Source organism: Crassostrea angulata, chromosome 5, assembly GCF_025612915.1.
Source record: "Crassostrea angulata isolate pt1a10 chromosome 5, ASM2561291v2, whole genome shotgun sequence".
Classification (NCBI taxonomy): domain Eukaryota; kingdom Metazoa; phylum Mollusca; class Bivalvia; order Ostreida; family Ostreidae; genus Magallana; species Magallana angulata.
In genome coordinates, this window is record NC_069115.1 from 56581013 (window position 1) to 56597952 (window position 16940).

At 33.1% G+C, this 16940-nt stretch overlaps 1 protein-coding gene and 1 long non-coding RNA gene across 2 annotated transcripts; both read right to left on the bottom strand.

Moving 5' to 3' along the window:
* Positions 1-2096: 2096 nt before the first annotated feature.
* Positions 2097-4778, bottom strand: LOC128182689 (uncharacterized). Its single transcript, XR_008243452.1, has 2 exons — positions 4648-4778; positions 2097-2393 (listed from the first exon to the last, which is right to left on the bottom strand). It is a non-coding gene; the product is annotated as an uncharacterized LOC128182689 (long non-coding RNA).
* Positions 4779-8404: 3626 nt separating this feature from the next.
* Positions 8405-16010, bottom strand: LOC128182683 (5'-nucleotidase domain-containing protein 1-like). The gene is made up of 12 exons (XM_052851400.1): positions 15909-16010; positions 14976-15064; positions 14819-14890; positions 14016-14128; positions 12912-13000; positions 11798-11882; positions 11454-11628; positions 10957-11045; positions 10740-10858; positions 10465-10623; positions 10141-10315; positions 8405-8743 (listed from the first exon to the last, which is right to left on the bottom strand). The coding sequence occupies exons 1-12, from the start codon at positions 16008-16010 to the stop codon at positions 8646-8648; spliced, it is 1365 nt and encodes a 454-aa protein (XP_052707360.1). The 3' UTR covers positions 8405-8645.
* Between the last annotated feature and the right edge of the window lie 930 nt (positions 16011-16940).

A 16940-nucleotide genomic window follows, 5' to 3' on the forward strand; every position in this document is an offset into this window, starting at 1 on the left:
AAAGGAACCCTGTGGATGAGGTATGAGCCAGATTGGGCCAAGGGGAGAGAAGCTATGTTCCTGTCAAGCCATCTCGGATGGACAGACCGACAAATTGATCACTAGAAGGCGCCCGCATAAACATGCCTTTTTATCTAAAATAGTATCCATGCTATCTGCCCATGGTGAAGAGTCATCAAAACCATTCATTAGCAGAATTTGATTTCCCTCCTTTTTAAGGTGGTATGGGACATCTGTCGATATTAATGTGGATTAAAGTACTATATAATTGAAAACTTTTCACCGGTTTAGAATTTTCAAATTTTACAATATTTAACCAAAAAATAGCTTTTAAAAATATTTGAAAAGGTAAAAATTGTAAAAACCCCAACGGGATTCGAACTCATGACTTACAGGTTCCTAGTAAACCCTCTAACCCACTGTGCTAAGGAGTTAGGTGACCATTTTTGAGAAGAAACTACATGTACTTATATAATTACACTTTATTTTATTGTTTATTTCGATAAACAATACGTCACAACATGGAAGTGTCCCATATCACCTTAAACTCGGAACACCTCTGACCTAATAAGATTGCCGCATTAAATACAAAGTTTGATTTAACTCTAATTTGTTTATCATCAAGAAATTCTGCATCGCTGACAAATAAAGTTTTCTTCTGTATAATGAAATACCAATTAACTGACTATTCGGACAATAGCAAGTTTATTGTCCCATTCCACAGCAACTATTTCCCTTGGCTTTGCCTCATTAAATATTTGCTGTCTTGGGGGACAATAAACTTGCTATTGTCCTCATACCCAGTAAATACTAAATAGGCATATAATATCCCATCCACCTACATTTCATGTTATATAACCTCCCGTTTGTAACCTTCAATTTCACTGTAAAGTCAACATATCTGTCATAGCCACAAGTTTCACAATTTATTTCTGCTTCTCATGTACTTAAAATTAGGGGCCTTAATATTGCTTACCAATTCCAACAAGAGACATCCCTCTAACTATTGATAATCATTAAAATTCATTTCATGAATCTACGCAACAATGATAAACCTTCAAGTACAGTCACTCTCAATTTTACAAAAATATTGACGGTACTTTATCCGAAACTGTTCCTTGTATCTTTAACTTAGTACACTAACATTTTTATGAAAAGACGGTTTGTCTTAGAATAAGAAAGCTAATGCAATTCTGAGAAAAAGAATACCACATATTGCCAATTCCATTGAGGTTTAATAAAAATATGGCCATTTAAGTGAACCCACCATTTCCAATTTCCTTTAGTAAACACAGATTTACAGGGTTCTCCATAGTAAAACATCTTTATCTGACCTTTTAGAGGTCAACTTTTGTTCAACCACCTTTAAAAAGAAACCTTATTCAATACAACATATGCCTACATGATATAATCATGATAAAAGCTTCACATCACTTAGAAATACCCTTACATGTATACCCCCCACCCCCCAATCTTTTGATTTTCATAAAAAGTCATGGTTTGAAATGTTTTACCTAATTTTATGAAACATGTGGCAATTTCCTTGAGTCATTTCTCACACATATTTGAAAACAATCATCAATGATTCTAAAATGTGATCTTTATTTGTTTATTGTATGATTTGTACCATTTTAATTAACAAATAGACAGCTGTCCTGCTTGTGATTTCTTGTTTTCATGAAAAAAGTAAGCTAACAATCATATTTAGTGAATATCTAATCTATTCTGATTTCTAGTCTTCTTCTAACCATGCTAAAACAGTAAGTTACAACCTACAAGTTAGACATCTGCCTTAAATTAGAATTAAATTCAAACACACCCAGGTAGCTGGAGACAGAGTTGATTTCAATGAAAAATGTTCAAATTTGACATGTTTTTCTACTTTTTTTATGCATATATACCTTAGAAAGGTAGAAATAGGTTGTTTCTTGTTCATTTCAAAAGTAATTATCATAGCAGATGTTATTTCAAAGTCAAATGTACATTTACATATCCTACATGTAATCTTAATGCAGACAATTAAATAGAGGGGGGGGGGGGTTTCAATTATGTAAACACATCTAAATATCTTTATGAAATAAAAAATAAAGGAAACATAATTGTATACTTTTATTGAAAAACAAATTTTCACAGCAATTATGAATTTCTTTAAACAGCCTTAATTTTGTTTTCATAATTTCTTATCAAACACAAACCACAACATGGCATGATGCTTTCTTCAAGTTCCATTATTGTTCATGCATTATCGGATTTAATTTGAATTACCAGTAAATAGTCTGTAGAACACAAGGAATATGCATGTGGATAGAGGTGACAGGTTAATCTCAGGAGCTGACCCACAAGAATCAACAGGTACCGGTAAAAGCCATGTGGTAACAAGAGTCTGTTTTGAGCTGAAATAAATAAAAAAAATAATTAGCTGTGTTTACATACATGTACTAGTAATAGCTGTGTTTACATTAACATATGCATAGTATTTCTGTAAAAAATACACTGACCATGCAGTGTAATAAGTATGACATATCCCAATACATGACATAACATTTAGGCAGTACAAGATCAAAAATTTGCATATCAAGTCATAATATAATATTAAAAAATTTTCATAGGTATAAACACTTATCAAATTGAGAAAGAGAGAGAGTTTGAGAGAGAGAGAGTTTATTACTGTACTTGTAGTGCAACAGTCAATATTTCAATTCGTAAATTACAAACAAATATTACCCACCGAACAGCGTCAAAGTACATGTACTGGTATTAGCTTCTGGTATACCATTTTTTATCAATTCTACTGTGTATTTTTTGTTTGCAAATAAATTTAGCGAGGGTTTTTGTTTATTTTCTTATAAATTACATGTTTTAAAAATAATACTACGTGTAATAAGCATAAAACATGTATGAGTAAACTTAATGAAGAATTTTTAATAGATTATTTTTCAAAGAATGTGGTACATTACATGTATGTCAATCTTTATAAAACTAGCGTATATTTCGTGCACCATAAATTGCAAGTTTTTTGTAAATATCATTTACTTGCATGATAGGTATATATGGTCTAACCAAAATTTTCTTCATAAAGCTACAGCTGTATGTACCACATATATGTTTTGTCACAAGTATACATTTTAAAAAAAAATACCCAAATTCCAACAGTTTAAATAAACTCAACTCATTCTCTGATAAGTTCATTGTGTTTTGTGCGTGCATATCTTATTTGTCTGCTGCAACAGCAGCCAATCAGCGGTAAGCTGAATCCACAAAAAGAAAGTTTGTGTTTTAGGAGCGGGTAAATTGTTTATGCGACACTGTCAAGAAAACCACACCAAATAATAACAAGCTAGAAACATAAATATTCACTTAAATGTATTCTGTTGTAAAGTAAAGGTTTTTAACACTTATTGCATCTTGCAAAACATGTGATGACCTTAATCATCTGTCATATATCTGATATACATGTATATGTAAAAGATGGGAGAAATAACGACAGAACAAAGTGGGATTCGAACCTGGCCCTCTGAATCTCTAGTCAAGTGCTCTACCAACTGAGCTACATGTATCTGGCACCGGTATTCAAACCAGTCTGACCGTCACATTCCTCCCCCTTAAATGATCTTCACCCTCGAAGATCATCCCTGGCAGGATCGAGTTAACCTGTTAGTTCCAGGGGTTGGTCACAACACCAATATTGTAACAGGATGGGAGAAATAATGAAGGGATTTGAACCTGGGCCCCCTGAATCTCTATTCAGGTGCTCTACCAACTGAGCTATCTGGCACTGGTATTCAAACCGGTCTGATCGTCACATATATAAAGAATTATTTTAAACAATGTTGTTCAATTAAAAATAACACTCGCAACCTTCAGTTTTTGTCTGTAATTAATCAATATTGGCGTGCGATCAGTTATCGCCGAGTACCATTTCTCACCAGTGCATTGTTACGTCATTTTATCAACACATAAAATTATATACAAAAATATGATGTAACAGTGCACCAGCGGGAAATGGTCCTCGGCGAGAACTGCTCGCACGCCAGTACTGCCAGTAGTCAGATTAAAAAAAGGGAATAAAAAATTACATTTAAAACATTAACAAGGACAATTTAAGTACACATCATTATTGCTAAACAAGAAAAATTATGTGAACTGGTAGAATGGTAGGCATAGTTCTAACTTGTAACCTACATGTACAAGTACATGTACCGGGTACCCGTTGGTCTGCTAAACCTCTTTAATGATACAATGATCGGCATCATAAAGATATTAAAGTCATGTTTTAACTCTGAAGTCTGAAGTATACAATTTTATTTACTTGAAGTTATGTCTACAGGGTATTCATGACTACATTTGGAGTCCTCTGCACAAGAATATATGATATGTTTCTAATTAGACCCTGCTTTGAATTTTGAGTTGAAAATTCACAATCTGTTATTTTTTTAAATAGATAAATTCAGTTACCCTTTCCAGTCCCCCATGAACCTCGAGCGAGTCTAAACACCCATGAAACATGTAAAAATTACACGTTATTAAACAAACACCCACACCATAACAAAAACATCTAACAGTGTGCACGTACTTACATGTACATCTATACTATATACTAAATTTTAACCAGTTAACAAGAAACTTTAAAAGTAGTAAAAGCCTCACCTTCTTCAGTAACATCCACATAAATCACACACTTTAATGTCCATCTTTTCTCCTTTATTACTCGTAGCTTATCAACGGCTGATCGTCGACAGAAGTGTGGGAGTCTTGGTAAAATGGGTAGGCAAACCCGGGCCGGGGCAAAATAAAAGCCGGGGCAGATCGATATTTTTCAATTTTCTTTCTTAATACCCAACCAATCTCATTGAAATTTTCAGAATATGTTCACAATCGATATAACTGTATTCGCTGTAAATATTTCTGCACAACATTGTATATTAAGAAATTTATCGACAATTGTGATTTTCAAGTTGGTAAAATGGGTAGGCAAACCCGGGTCGACATTTTACGGTTTTGTAGACTTATTTAAGAAATAACTGAACATTTCACGTTTAATTCCGGTAAAACAAATGAAATACTAATAAGAGATAGGAATTTATTGAACGGAAAATAATTATTCTTCGATTGATAACAGTTTTTAAGAAAAACCGGGTCACTAAAACCGGATCAATAAAATGTCGACCCGGGTTTGCCTACCCATTTTACCAACTTGAAAATCAACAATCGTCGACAAATTTCTTAATATACATTGTTTTGCATAAATATTTACAGCGAATACATTTATACTGATTGTTGACATGTCCTGAAAATTTCAATGAGATTGGTTGAGTATTAAGAAAGAAAATTGAAAAATATCGATCTGCCCCGGCTTTTATTTTGCCCCGGCCCGGGTTTGCCTACCCATTTTACCAAGACTCGAAGTGTGGCTGTCAGAATTTCCTCGTAAACGATTCACACGAGAAAAATATCCTCCTTAAACAAATATGTAGTATTGTTCCCTGTGCATGTTCATATGTTTCACAGCAAATTGAAAATGCATGTGTACACCGAAAGAATACACAACTTTTCTTCTGCATTACGGCTCTCTCTTTTCTACAATGCCGTTCGTTACTGTTTACATTCGGCGCGCGCGCGCGGGGTTCACAAACAGGGGCGCCCCGACAAATAGTTGCACATAGAACGTTTATAAATAATGTGTGTTCATTGAATTCATAAATGATATAGATGAAAAAAATGAAATTGAATCACAACAATTTATCTAAGACGCAACACAACGTAATGCAGTAAATGCCTGGGCCTTAATGTGGCATTTGTTCGCTTGTGTGTCTATGTAGACATATTAACTCGTTCATGTACGATTCTCACATATTTGTTTTATGAAATTTGAAAACAAATATAGGACAGATCTTGTTTAATTTGATACCAAATGACATTATTTAATATATTAACAATAACTAAATTAATTTTTTTTCATAAAATGATAACAATTTTTGCTATCAGAAAAATACGTGTATGAGCTGCTGACCCCTAATTATAGGGGCCAGCCCTTTTTTCTTAATTTTAAATGAAAGCTCTCGTTATTCTAAACAACTTTTGTTCTATATGTATTAACAAAATATTTTTAGTTTAAAGGTTATAATACAAAAAGCAACAAAATTTCAGCCCCGAAAAAATCTTAAACTTTGGCGACAAATAGCTCAAAAACTAACAAAGAAATTACCAAAATTTTCATGCCAGCAAAATTATAAAATGTTACCGACAATTTCGCCAAATTTCATGCATCTATCATCTGTAGTTCCCGAGATCAACTCTGGACAAAAGACCCCCCAATTTTCAATTAAAGGGCAATAACTCATAACCGGAAGTGAATTTTAAAAATTTGAAAAAAACTTCTAGAGATATTAATATCATCTACATACCCTGAAAGTTTCATAGCAATCAGACAAAAAATGTTCGAGAAATCTCGTGCACAAAATTTGCGGGAAAAAAAAAAAATAATAATAAGAAACAGTAGAATAACAGAAGGGTTTTCCGTTGAAAAACGGAAAACCCTAATAAAATATTCATATCATCATATTCATAAAATATCACACAGGACAGCTCAATGTAATCTCCTTTCAATGTTCACGATAATGGGAAGACATTTCAAGGACACATCCAGAGGAAACTGCACGTCTCCCCAAAAGGCAAAATTTTTATAAAAACTTTGATTACTTGTCCAGACCTGAACTGAAATGACAAAGAAATCAATGTTTGACATTCAATGGTAAATCTTAAAAGTGCAAACTTGAAGCTAGATCTATATGACTTTATAGCTAAACCATTGGTCGCATTTTACATGTATCTTAAATTACTCACCTAAATTCACCGTTTTCATTAAAGTTCATTAAAATGCGTGAAAATTACTCGATTAATTATACTTTTAATATGGTGCATTTTTTAACTTGGTTGGTTGTATTGTTTACAAACTCCTCCATCAATATAGATCGATCTTAAACTAAAAACGATTCAATTACGCCCAAGCTGTGCTGAAAACCTCACAATGCACGTCTATTTGAGTGATCATGACTCGCATCTTTTTCCTTGTTTTTATTTCCTTTTCACTAACTTTAGTATTATACTATTTTTATGCTATTCTTTTTCTCACACTCTTAAATATCAAAACGAAACCAGTTTTTTGTTTTTAATACAATTTCAGTTAGCCTAATTATTTATAATGCAATATGCTGCGATCATTTTTACATAGATGACCCCCTCCCCCTCCTTTCAAACACCCTTTCTTTCATTATTTTCTCTAGACTTAAGGAAATACGACGTGTTTTCAAAATGATACAAAACTTTGCTAAATATTACCGTGAAACCGTTAGCTACAATTTTACCTTCCTTGTCTAAAGATTACATGTGAATGTTAAATGCTAATTGTATTTTGAATTATGATCCATTATACCGATTCAAAGACAAAATTCAAGTAAATTTTTTTTGGAACTGGACCAAACGGGTAGTAACGAGTGCTACCCAAGAACCAACCATAGTGGAAATAGCTGTGTTCGCCATTCTACAATGTAAGTGTGAGCGTTATTCAAAAGGCAAATTTTAAATAGGTTTATAGCTGCAACGCGTCATTCAAAATCCAAAAAAGCGGATTTATAGCTATATCAGCGTCATTCGAAGACTAAATAGCTGATGATTCATAGCTATATCATGTTGTAAATTTTGAATTTACCGGGTGGCAGTAAATACAAAATTTACAACATGACAACCAATTTTGTATTTACTGCCACCCGGTAAATTCAAATTTACAACATGACAGCTACATGCGCGTCATTCGAAGACTAAATGGCAGAATGCTGAAAAGCGTCATTGAAAGACAAAAATAGCAGATTTCTAACTCGACACGTCATTCAAAGACCAAACAGTGGATTAATTAAACAGCATATTTAGCTGTGTGTGTTATTCAAAGACCAAATACATGTGCATGTGCCGATTTCAACAGTATGATTTACTCAAAGATCAAATATTGCATGCGTTGTTTAAAGACCAAATCGCAGAGTTAGCTGTGCACGTATTTAAGCCATACATTTATATGTTTTAGCTACAACACGTAATTTAAAGACCAAATAACGCAATTTAAAGACAAAATATTTGAAGCGAGAATAAAAGTACATGTAGAACAAAAAAAGAATAACAGGTAGGAATGTTTCTTTGAGCATCAGTCAATGACAAAATGTTTTAAATTAGTATAAATAAAGATAATTAGTGGAACATTTCTAAAAGAAAAATAGTTGACCAAATTTGCAGTTTGTCTGTTTACACACGTTCTTACACATCACCATCTCATATTTCATTTAAACCTCTGGAGAGAGAACAAAGGAAGATAACTCTTGCACACAAGTAGAGGTTTTATAAACTTGCATCAGTCAACAAGTGACCAATAACAACACACAGGCTGACATTTTTTTTTACTGATTCCTGTTTATTTGATATTGTTTGATTACTCTAACAACCATGAAGGCTGGTTTATAGGAGTTTACAGCATCTATTTTACAGTTCAGCATACTAAGTATTCCTTATCACTGATCAGTTCTTGACTGTCAAACACCGGAAGTGCTATGACTGAAATAAACTTCCATTGTATAAAACCACAGCAGTAGGAGAGTTCCTCAGGGAAGCAGTGGTTTAGGTTTACCTGGGTAGAATCCTTCCGTGTTCCCCACCTCAGAGCTGTTAAATTTTTTATATTGGTGGTTGATAGGCATACCTATGGAAAAAATGACATATTAGTTAAGGATTAAATGAGTAACATGTAAGATAGGCATACCTGTGAATAAAGTCACCAATTCAGTTAATGAGGCTGAAAGCACAACAAATCATTGTATACCGGAAAATATTTGGCCCGGGTTTATTTGCCCCTTTCGTCCTCTTTGTCAGCGGACAGGGGAAATTCCAATGTTTCCAATATTATCTCTCTTAAAACACAACTGTGTCTGGGCGAATTCAAGACAGAGTGAAACTGTTTGCAAGAGTAGAAGAGCGAAAATTACATGGAAAAAAAATAACCATGCATACAGTATTCATTAGATCTGCCTAGAAACTTTCTATATGATGATTGTAGCTATAAACTGTTAAGGAAAGGAACATTCCAAATATTTAGCTTCAAAATTTGAATGTTTTCCTATATTGTTGTATCGAGCTTTTTTCTCAGGGAGATTAATATTATAATAGTATAAAGATGGCCATGAACATTGATTCCTCTTAACATAGGTCGAGTTACATGTAAAGAGCTGTAATAATTTGATCATTCTATTGGATTCTAAAAAGCTTCATAAAACAGAAGAAACTGTGTTCTTCAGACTGCTATAAAGGTAACTTACCAGCTATGTACTCTACAGCAGGGACTGCTATATAGGTAACTTACCTGCTACATGTATTATACTGTAGGAATTGCTATATAGATATCTTACCAGCTATATATGTATTCTACAATAGGGACAACTATATAGATAAACTTACCAGCTATGTACTATACAGTAAGGACTGCTATATAGGTAACTTACCTGCTATGTACTCTAGAGTAGAGACTGCTATATAGGTAACTAACCAGCTCTACGGTAGAGAATGTTATAGGTAACTTACCAGCTATGTACTCTACAGTAGAGAATGCTATAGGTATCTAACCAGCTATGTACTCTACAGTAGAGAATGCTATAGGTATCTAACCAGCTATGTTCTCTACAGTAGAGACTGCTATATAGGTAACTTACCAGCTATGTACTCTACAGTAGAGACTGCTATATAGGTAACTTACCAGCTATGTACTCTACAGTAGAGAATGCTATAGGTATCTAACCAGCTATGTACTCTACAGTAGAGACTGCTATATAGGTAACTTACCAGCTGTGTTCTCTACAGTAGGGACTGATAAATAGGTAACTTACCAGCTGTGTTCTCTACAGTAGGGACTGATAAATAGGTAACTTACCAGCTATGTTCTCTACAGTAGGGACTGCTATATAGGTTACTTACCAGCTATGTTTTCTACAGTAGGGACTGATATATAGGTAACTTACCAGCTATGTTCTCTACAGCAGGAACTGTTATACATTTAACTTACCAGCTACGTTCTCTACAGTAGGGACTGCTATATAGGTTACTTACCAGCTATGTATTCTACAGTAGGGACTGCAATAGCATTGTACCGACTGATGATCCTTCCCCAGTATGTGTTCATATGTTTATCATGTTTTGGGTCTTCTTCTTCGTGGTAGAAAAACGACCCCCAACCTTCAGACAAAATGTACTGTTCCTCTTCTGGGTTGATGTACAGGTTTACCTGTTGCGATTGTACATGTATTATGATATTTTTTTTACACATTTTACATCAAAACAAGACACCAGATTTCCCAGCTTTGTTTGTGATTATAACTAGTTTTGTAAAGTTACAAAAACAAACTTGTTTCTTTGGTTTTTATTTTTTTGCACCTCATGTTTGGGGACTTTGCGCTTGGGTTCAAGGATGTCCTTTGACCCTGGATGGTAACCCTCAGCCTCCATTTCCTCAAGGACCAGCACAACATCCCAGTTTCCATACACCTTGGCTGGAAAACTGTCGGAACATAGGCTGTCCCCAAAATACACTACCTAAAAAATTGGAATTTGTGAAAATAAGAAATACTTATCATATTAGTAGATAGTTCAAATTTGAATCACTCCTATGCATGGGTTTTGTTATGCATTAAGATTTTCTTTCTTCAAACCTTTGGATCAGATTTTCCGGTTTGTTTTTCCAAGAACTTCATCAAGTCTGCGTAATTTCCGCCAGAGTAGGTTTTCCCTGGTTCCAGTGAATTGACTTCCTCTCCAGGTATCCCTGCTTCTGTAAGTGATAAAAAGCAAATCTTTGGTAAGACTACTGCAGAAAAATTTAGAAAGAATATGGATTCTTTGATGAATAAAAATGAGTGGTAAGTTTACCTATTGATTTAAATTTGTTGTTGTTAGTGAAAAATCCAGGTTTCTTTGCATCAGTGATATAAATATCAAAGTAATTTCTCCAGTCTGAGCTGAAAGATTCAAGTGAGCAATGAGTGCAGTTTTAAGAACAATAATACACTATATTTACACTACAGTATATAATAGGTACTCTAGATTCCTTGATTTACTTGTTCTGCAAATCCGCTGTTTAGTGTCAAATTGCAAGAATACAAAATTGCGAGCATCAAAATTTTGTTATAATTTCATATACATGTAGTTTACAACTGTTAGAAAAAAAGGAAATTTTGAAACTTGCAAGAGGTGCTACTTGCAATCGTACACACCTAACAATTTTTTATATTTGATTGAGAATCTACAATAATTTCACATGCACAATAATGATTTTAGAATTATAAAAATTGTGCCTTTATTCACATTTCATAGTGGCAACAGCTACTGAAAGTAGCAATAAAACTTATCAGAAATCAAGCTCCTACCCAAGTACTATTTCTATGACCAAGCCTGCAAAGTCAATGGCAGAGGATGTCATCAGGAAAACAACACGCTTATCTCCCTTTAATTCCTTCAGCCAATCTTTGACTCCATTACTGCTGGGCTGTAAATATGTCTTGGGATTCTCTTTCAATCTGGGAAAGAACCAGCCAGCATTTTCTGTCAATATAAAAAACACTGAATGACTTCAGCCCATGCTTAGAATATAAATCTATTACCATGGAGATATCAGCTAGAACGTAAGTGTTCAAAGTTATCATCATGATGAAATTTCAGAAAATGTCTATATCAGGAAAAATTTCACTTTAATGCATGTATCTGAACTTACTTGCAAACTGAGTGGGGATATAGTTTTCTCCAAAAGAATGGTTAACATCTTTCCAAAAATCATACTTTTTCAAAGGTTCACCATTCTGTACAAATTAAAGTAAAAGTTAAAGCTGCTTGGTCCGATTTTTTTGTAATTACAGTATCAAAATTTTTTTCATACAAATCATTTATCTTAGAAAATTATGGACTTTCTCCTATTTACACCAGCAGAATCAGTATCCTGTCAAAGTTAGAAATATTCAAAGTAAATAAAAATAATTTCTCTTTGGGCAAACGAAAAAACAAACCAAAATGCATTACGGGAAAGTTTAGAAAAGGAAACTGCAGGGTTTCGTCCCCCGAATGATTGGGGTTATTCAACCCGCATGCTATGCATCGATTGTAAAGAAAGCAGACTCTAGAAATATTGGTTAACAGAATGTACACATGTTTATTTGTAATTTGTTTGATCATTTCGACCTTTATCTAAAGCGATGTCAAATTCGTAATACAACCGTTCCCGTCTCGTCGTCAGGGGTGAAATTTAACATGAGGCGAAATAACGCGGTACCTTTTAATGTCGTTTGTTTTGTTAGCAAATTTTGTACGTATTTTTCTTCTTTGAAATTTGGCATAATTGACGGGTAAAACTACTGCAATGTCTATTATAATACATATACTAAGCATAGCCATCGTTTAAAAGCGTGCATAAAATTTGATGTAAAATCGGACCAAGCAGCTTTAATTAATACATGTCATGTTTTATTGACATCAATTTTTGTTAATTTGATAATTTCAATATTACTAGTTTCAATAAAACAAAAATTCTTGGAAATTGACATGTCAATACAATTTGTTTTCTGACAGATATTGCATTTTAATTAAGTTTTATTTTTTTTTGGATCAGCTCCTTGATGAAAATAACAAAAACTGGCTTTCCACAATGGATTTTACAGTAAATGTACTTACTTATTTATCCTCTCCATGCCCAGAAGAACGCATGAGCTTGTGCAACAAAAGACACCACTTACGACGGTCCATTGTACAGTATAAGTGATAGTTTTGTTTTTTATTTTTATTGCATTTAATTTTGATCATTTTAATCAAAGTTTGAGAACAAAGATGAGAATTACCTCTTCATCCAAGATGTCAACGATGTGAGCGCAACAAACAAGGGCTGGAATATCAAAGTAGTTCTCAAAGAATCGGTACTTCATGTCCTCTGCAAAGAAATTGTATACTGTAGATTCCTCATTTTATGCAGGTATGTACTTAATTCTTTGATTCAACTGCTTTGCATCAAATCGTGAGAATATAAAGAGCAATTGCCAAATTTTTATAATTGTTTCTTTTAGTTTACATCCATCCGAAAATTAAAGAAAGGTTTTGAAATCTGTCAGCGGTACATCTCGCTAATTTACTATATAATAGTACATGATCAATTCTGTTATCTGGAAACAAAATAATGCATTAAACTTATTGAATATCTTTGAACTTAGGGACAACATTTTATGTTGTCTTGCATTTTAATGTAACTAAGTTTATGATGTAAACTTTATATATTAACATGTACATCTACCAAGAATTATTTCCTCTTTTTCTTACAGAAATTTATAGTTAAAGTGTCCTGGAAGTCAAAATATAACTTGAGTTTAAATTAGGCAGATTTTTTAATAAAACAAAGAAATTAGTGTAAAAAACAAAATTTCCATGCGTGGCCTAATAAGCGAGTTATCATATTCATAGCTCTATAGAAACAGCCAGACTGACTATAGATTGGTCAAAACCTACAGCCGCCTAAGAGAAATCACAGACTGCACAAAATATTCATGACGATGTCAGACTCAATGTCTCACAGGAGACGATTTAGCTATTTCTTCTGACAAACGTACTTCTGTACATTATCAGTTATTTAGTGAATTTTACTCACTTTCATGATCAACTTATTTTTTGGTTTAAAGAAAGATGTTAATATAAACAAAAAAATGCTTCCTTTGATGATTCATGAAGGTAGCTAACATGAGTTGTATTTTTCCTGCAATGTTGCTACCTTCATATCCCGAATGAATTACCAAAGAAAGCATTTTATTGTTTAAATGAAGACAACCATAAAATATATAGAAAAATGATGAGATAATACATCATCAACATATTTTCTATGAAATAATTCAGCACTGAACCCTCATAAGTTTTCATTCAAACTGTATTATTCTTCTATAAGAGAAGTGAATACCTACCTCCAACAGATTTGACATTGCCTATAGCCTCTTCAAAGTGTTCCCAGTGTAAATCTGGACCATACACAGATATTATCTCAGCTTTATCCATCATCCTGGTTCCATGACTACACCTATAATAATGATAATCCCAAGAATATTGTATAATGTTTATACTAGTAGTGACATGTGCTTTTGCTTAAATAAAGTGTATGGATATGTTTATAATTATGTATGTATGTTACAACTGCCTATAATTCATATGAATTTTAGCAAATAAACAATACAATACATATTTATCCAGGAGGATGCATGAGCTTGTGTTCTATGTTTCGTTTTATAATATCAGTCTGACCACAGCCACCCCCTACTAATTACTTTGTTTTTGCCCCTAAAGCAAAGTAAATAGTAGAGGCTAGCTGTGGTCAGAGTGTTATAATCATATTGACATTGAGTATCACAAAATATATACATCACGAGGCCATCTTTAGAGAATTGTTCGTTTGCCCTCGCCGAACTCAGAGTTGGGTTTATACGTTGAAAACTTATCTTTCTAAATAAAGTTGCGCAAATATTAATTAGAAAATAGGTTTGCAAAAAATATGGACTTTTAAAAAAAAGATGCAGAGAAAGATTAAAATAAATATCTTAATTTTTTTGTTAGTCGTTCTTTTGAGACCAACTATAAAACAAGCAATTTTTTAAACGTTTTCTGGAGTTCAGAATATATGTTACCAAATTTGGCCTGGCCCACTGGACAATCAATTCTGTCGAAACAAAGTGCTATATGAATAGAGAGAGAGAGAGAGTGTGTCATGCTTTACCTGAGGATTTTTCCATCATGAGACAATTTAAGAATGTTTCCTTTCTCGGAGTCAAGAAATAAACCTTTGCATCTGTAATATAAAATACTGATTTATAAGTAAACTCCCTTCCATGATAAAACTCTATACCTGATTCAACCCAACACATATCACTCACATAAAGTCTTTGTGTACATCAAGTTTATCTTTAATTTTGGGGTTATATCCTTTTTTAATGAGACTTTCACACAATGAGTCATAGGTAAGCTGAAATTTGAAAAAAAAATCCAATCATTTATACATAGTAACAATACAAACTGCAGGTATGAGTTAATAGAATACAGAACCCATACAAGCAGTTAAGAAATAGGCAGGGTTGTCTATAAGACCCGGGAGACAGGGAATTCCCCCATCTACAACCACATAATTACTATTGTTGCATTTCAAACGCAGTCAAGCTATAAGCTAGCTATAGACCACAGTCCCCCTTATACTTTTTAATTTCTTTCTTCTATTTCAATTATTAGAGAGAGCCCTGAATAGGATTGATCGGATTTTAATGAATAAATAAAGATGAGTTTCTTCGTCATGTTATCAATTGCATGCATATACCCCCATTTTGCATATGTTGGACCTTTGCCAATTATAATTGTGCTTAATTGTGCCAATAATTTATTTGTATTTGTACATGCTAATATCCCAATATTGTAGATTGATTATATTCATATGAAAATTGATTTGAGAATATTCGAAAGGTGTTGAGAACCCTTAACCTTCACGTGAAACAGAGTCCTTTAATGCAATATTTAAAGAGCCTTCAGTGAGTTTGTGATATGCTGTCAGTAAATTGTGATTTAACAAAATTGGCAATGTAAATGTTTTTAAAAACCCAGACACAACAATAAGTAATCTAGGCCTTAATACATATTGCATAATATTTTAAGAACACATGTGTACTGTATGAAGTGTCCTTATTTGTTTGAAAACAGGTGACAATCAAACAGAAAGTAGAAAATGAAAGTAAGTCCATTCCTATAAACCTCACTTTATCCGTAACACACATCTAAAACTGATAAAACATTATCAATTTCTAAAAACAATATTGCCATACATTCATTAAATCAACAAGTTTGTATTTCGCTAAAGTGTGATCAAGATCAAATCCGATCGCATCGTAGCCAGCTAAACAAAACATGCTACTATCGTCATTCATCTTTTCTTACCTAAGGAATCTCGATTCCGACCAATAACATAATGGTACAGTGTATTAAATTAAAAACCAAAGAATTTCTTTTTTGGGGGGGGGGGGGGGGGGAGGGGGGCAGGCAGACTCTTTCTAAATATCTTGACAAGCCCCTCCCCCCATATAAACACACAGAAATTAAAATTCAAGCTCAGCATAATGTACATTAATTTGTTTGTAAAATTATTATTTTAAATATTATAACAGATTTACTAAACAAAGCGAAGTATTTTTGAGAATTTGTTCTTTTTGAAAAATACTATTGAAAACATGCAACTATATTGCTCTTACAAGTTATTTCAATGATCTGGTGGAGATGTTTTTATTGAAGCCATTATAAATTTTGGCTTTCGATATATTTCTATACACATACATCATCTTTACATGTATCTATAAATACATACATGTATCTTCAACCGTGACGGTGCATGTTAAATTATACTTCCGTGTATAGTAGAATTCATCAGATTCAATTTCATTGCATACAAACATATGTGGTTATAAAAACTGAACACTTTTTCTTTTTAAAACTTCGAAAATAAAAAAATCGTCGAGATCAAAGAATAAATTTCCGTAACACTTATCGAACCCCGTGGTTCTGGCGATAAATATAATGATCACTATGCAGTTATATACGGGGCACCGTTTTAATATTTTAGAGGTAATTTCTGATATCAAAAAATGATTTTTGAATTCGAATTCTTGATATTAGAAAATTGGAACTATATTTTTATTATCAATAAATCGATTTTGTGATATCAAAAATTCGATTATTGATGTCAAATATTTATTTTTTGAAATCTGAGAATCCTCAAAAATATCAAAACAGCGCTTCATAGTTATAATCAAATTTGTGCTGTAGTGTACATGGCTCAGAGAAGCAAGATTATGATTAGCCCT

Excerpts from the sequence above, each read along its gene's own strand:
- LOC128182683 (XM_052851400.1), bottom strand. The coding sequence starts at position 16,010 with ATGAATGACGATAGTAGCATGTTTTGTTTAGCTGGCTACGATGCGATC. Across the intron at positions 14,891-14,975 it reads GATGTACACAAAGACTTTAT|ATGCAAAGGTTTATTTCTTG; the intron begins GTGAGTGATATG and ends TTTATATTACAG. Across the intron at positions 8,744-10,140 it reads TACTGTAGAATACATAGCTG|GTATGCCTATCAACCACCAA; the intron begins GTAAGTAACCTA and ends TTTTTTCCATAG.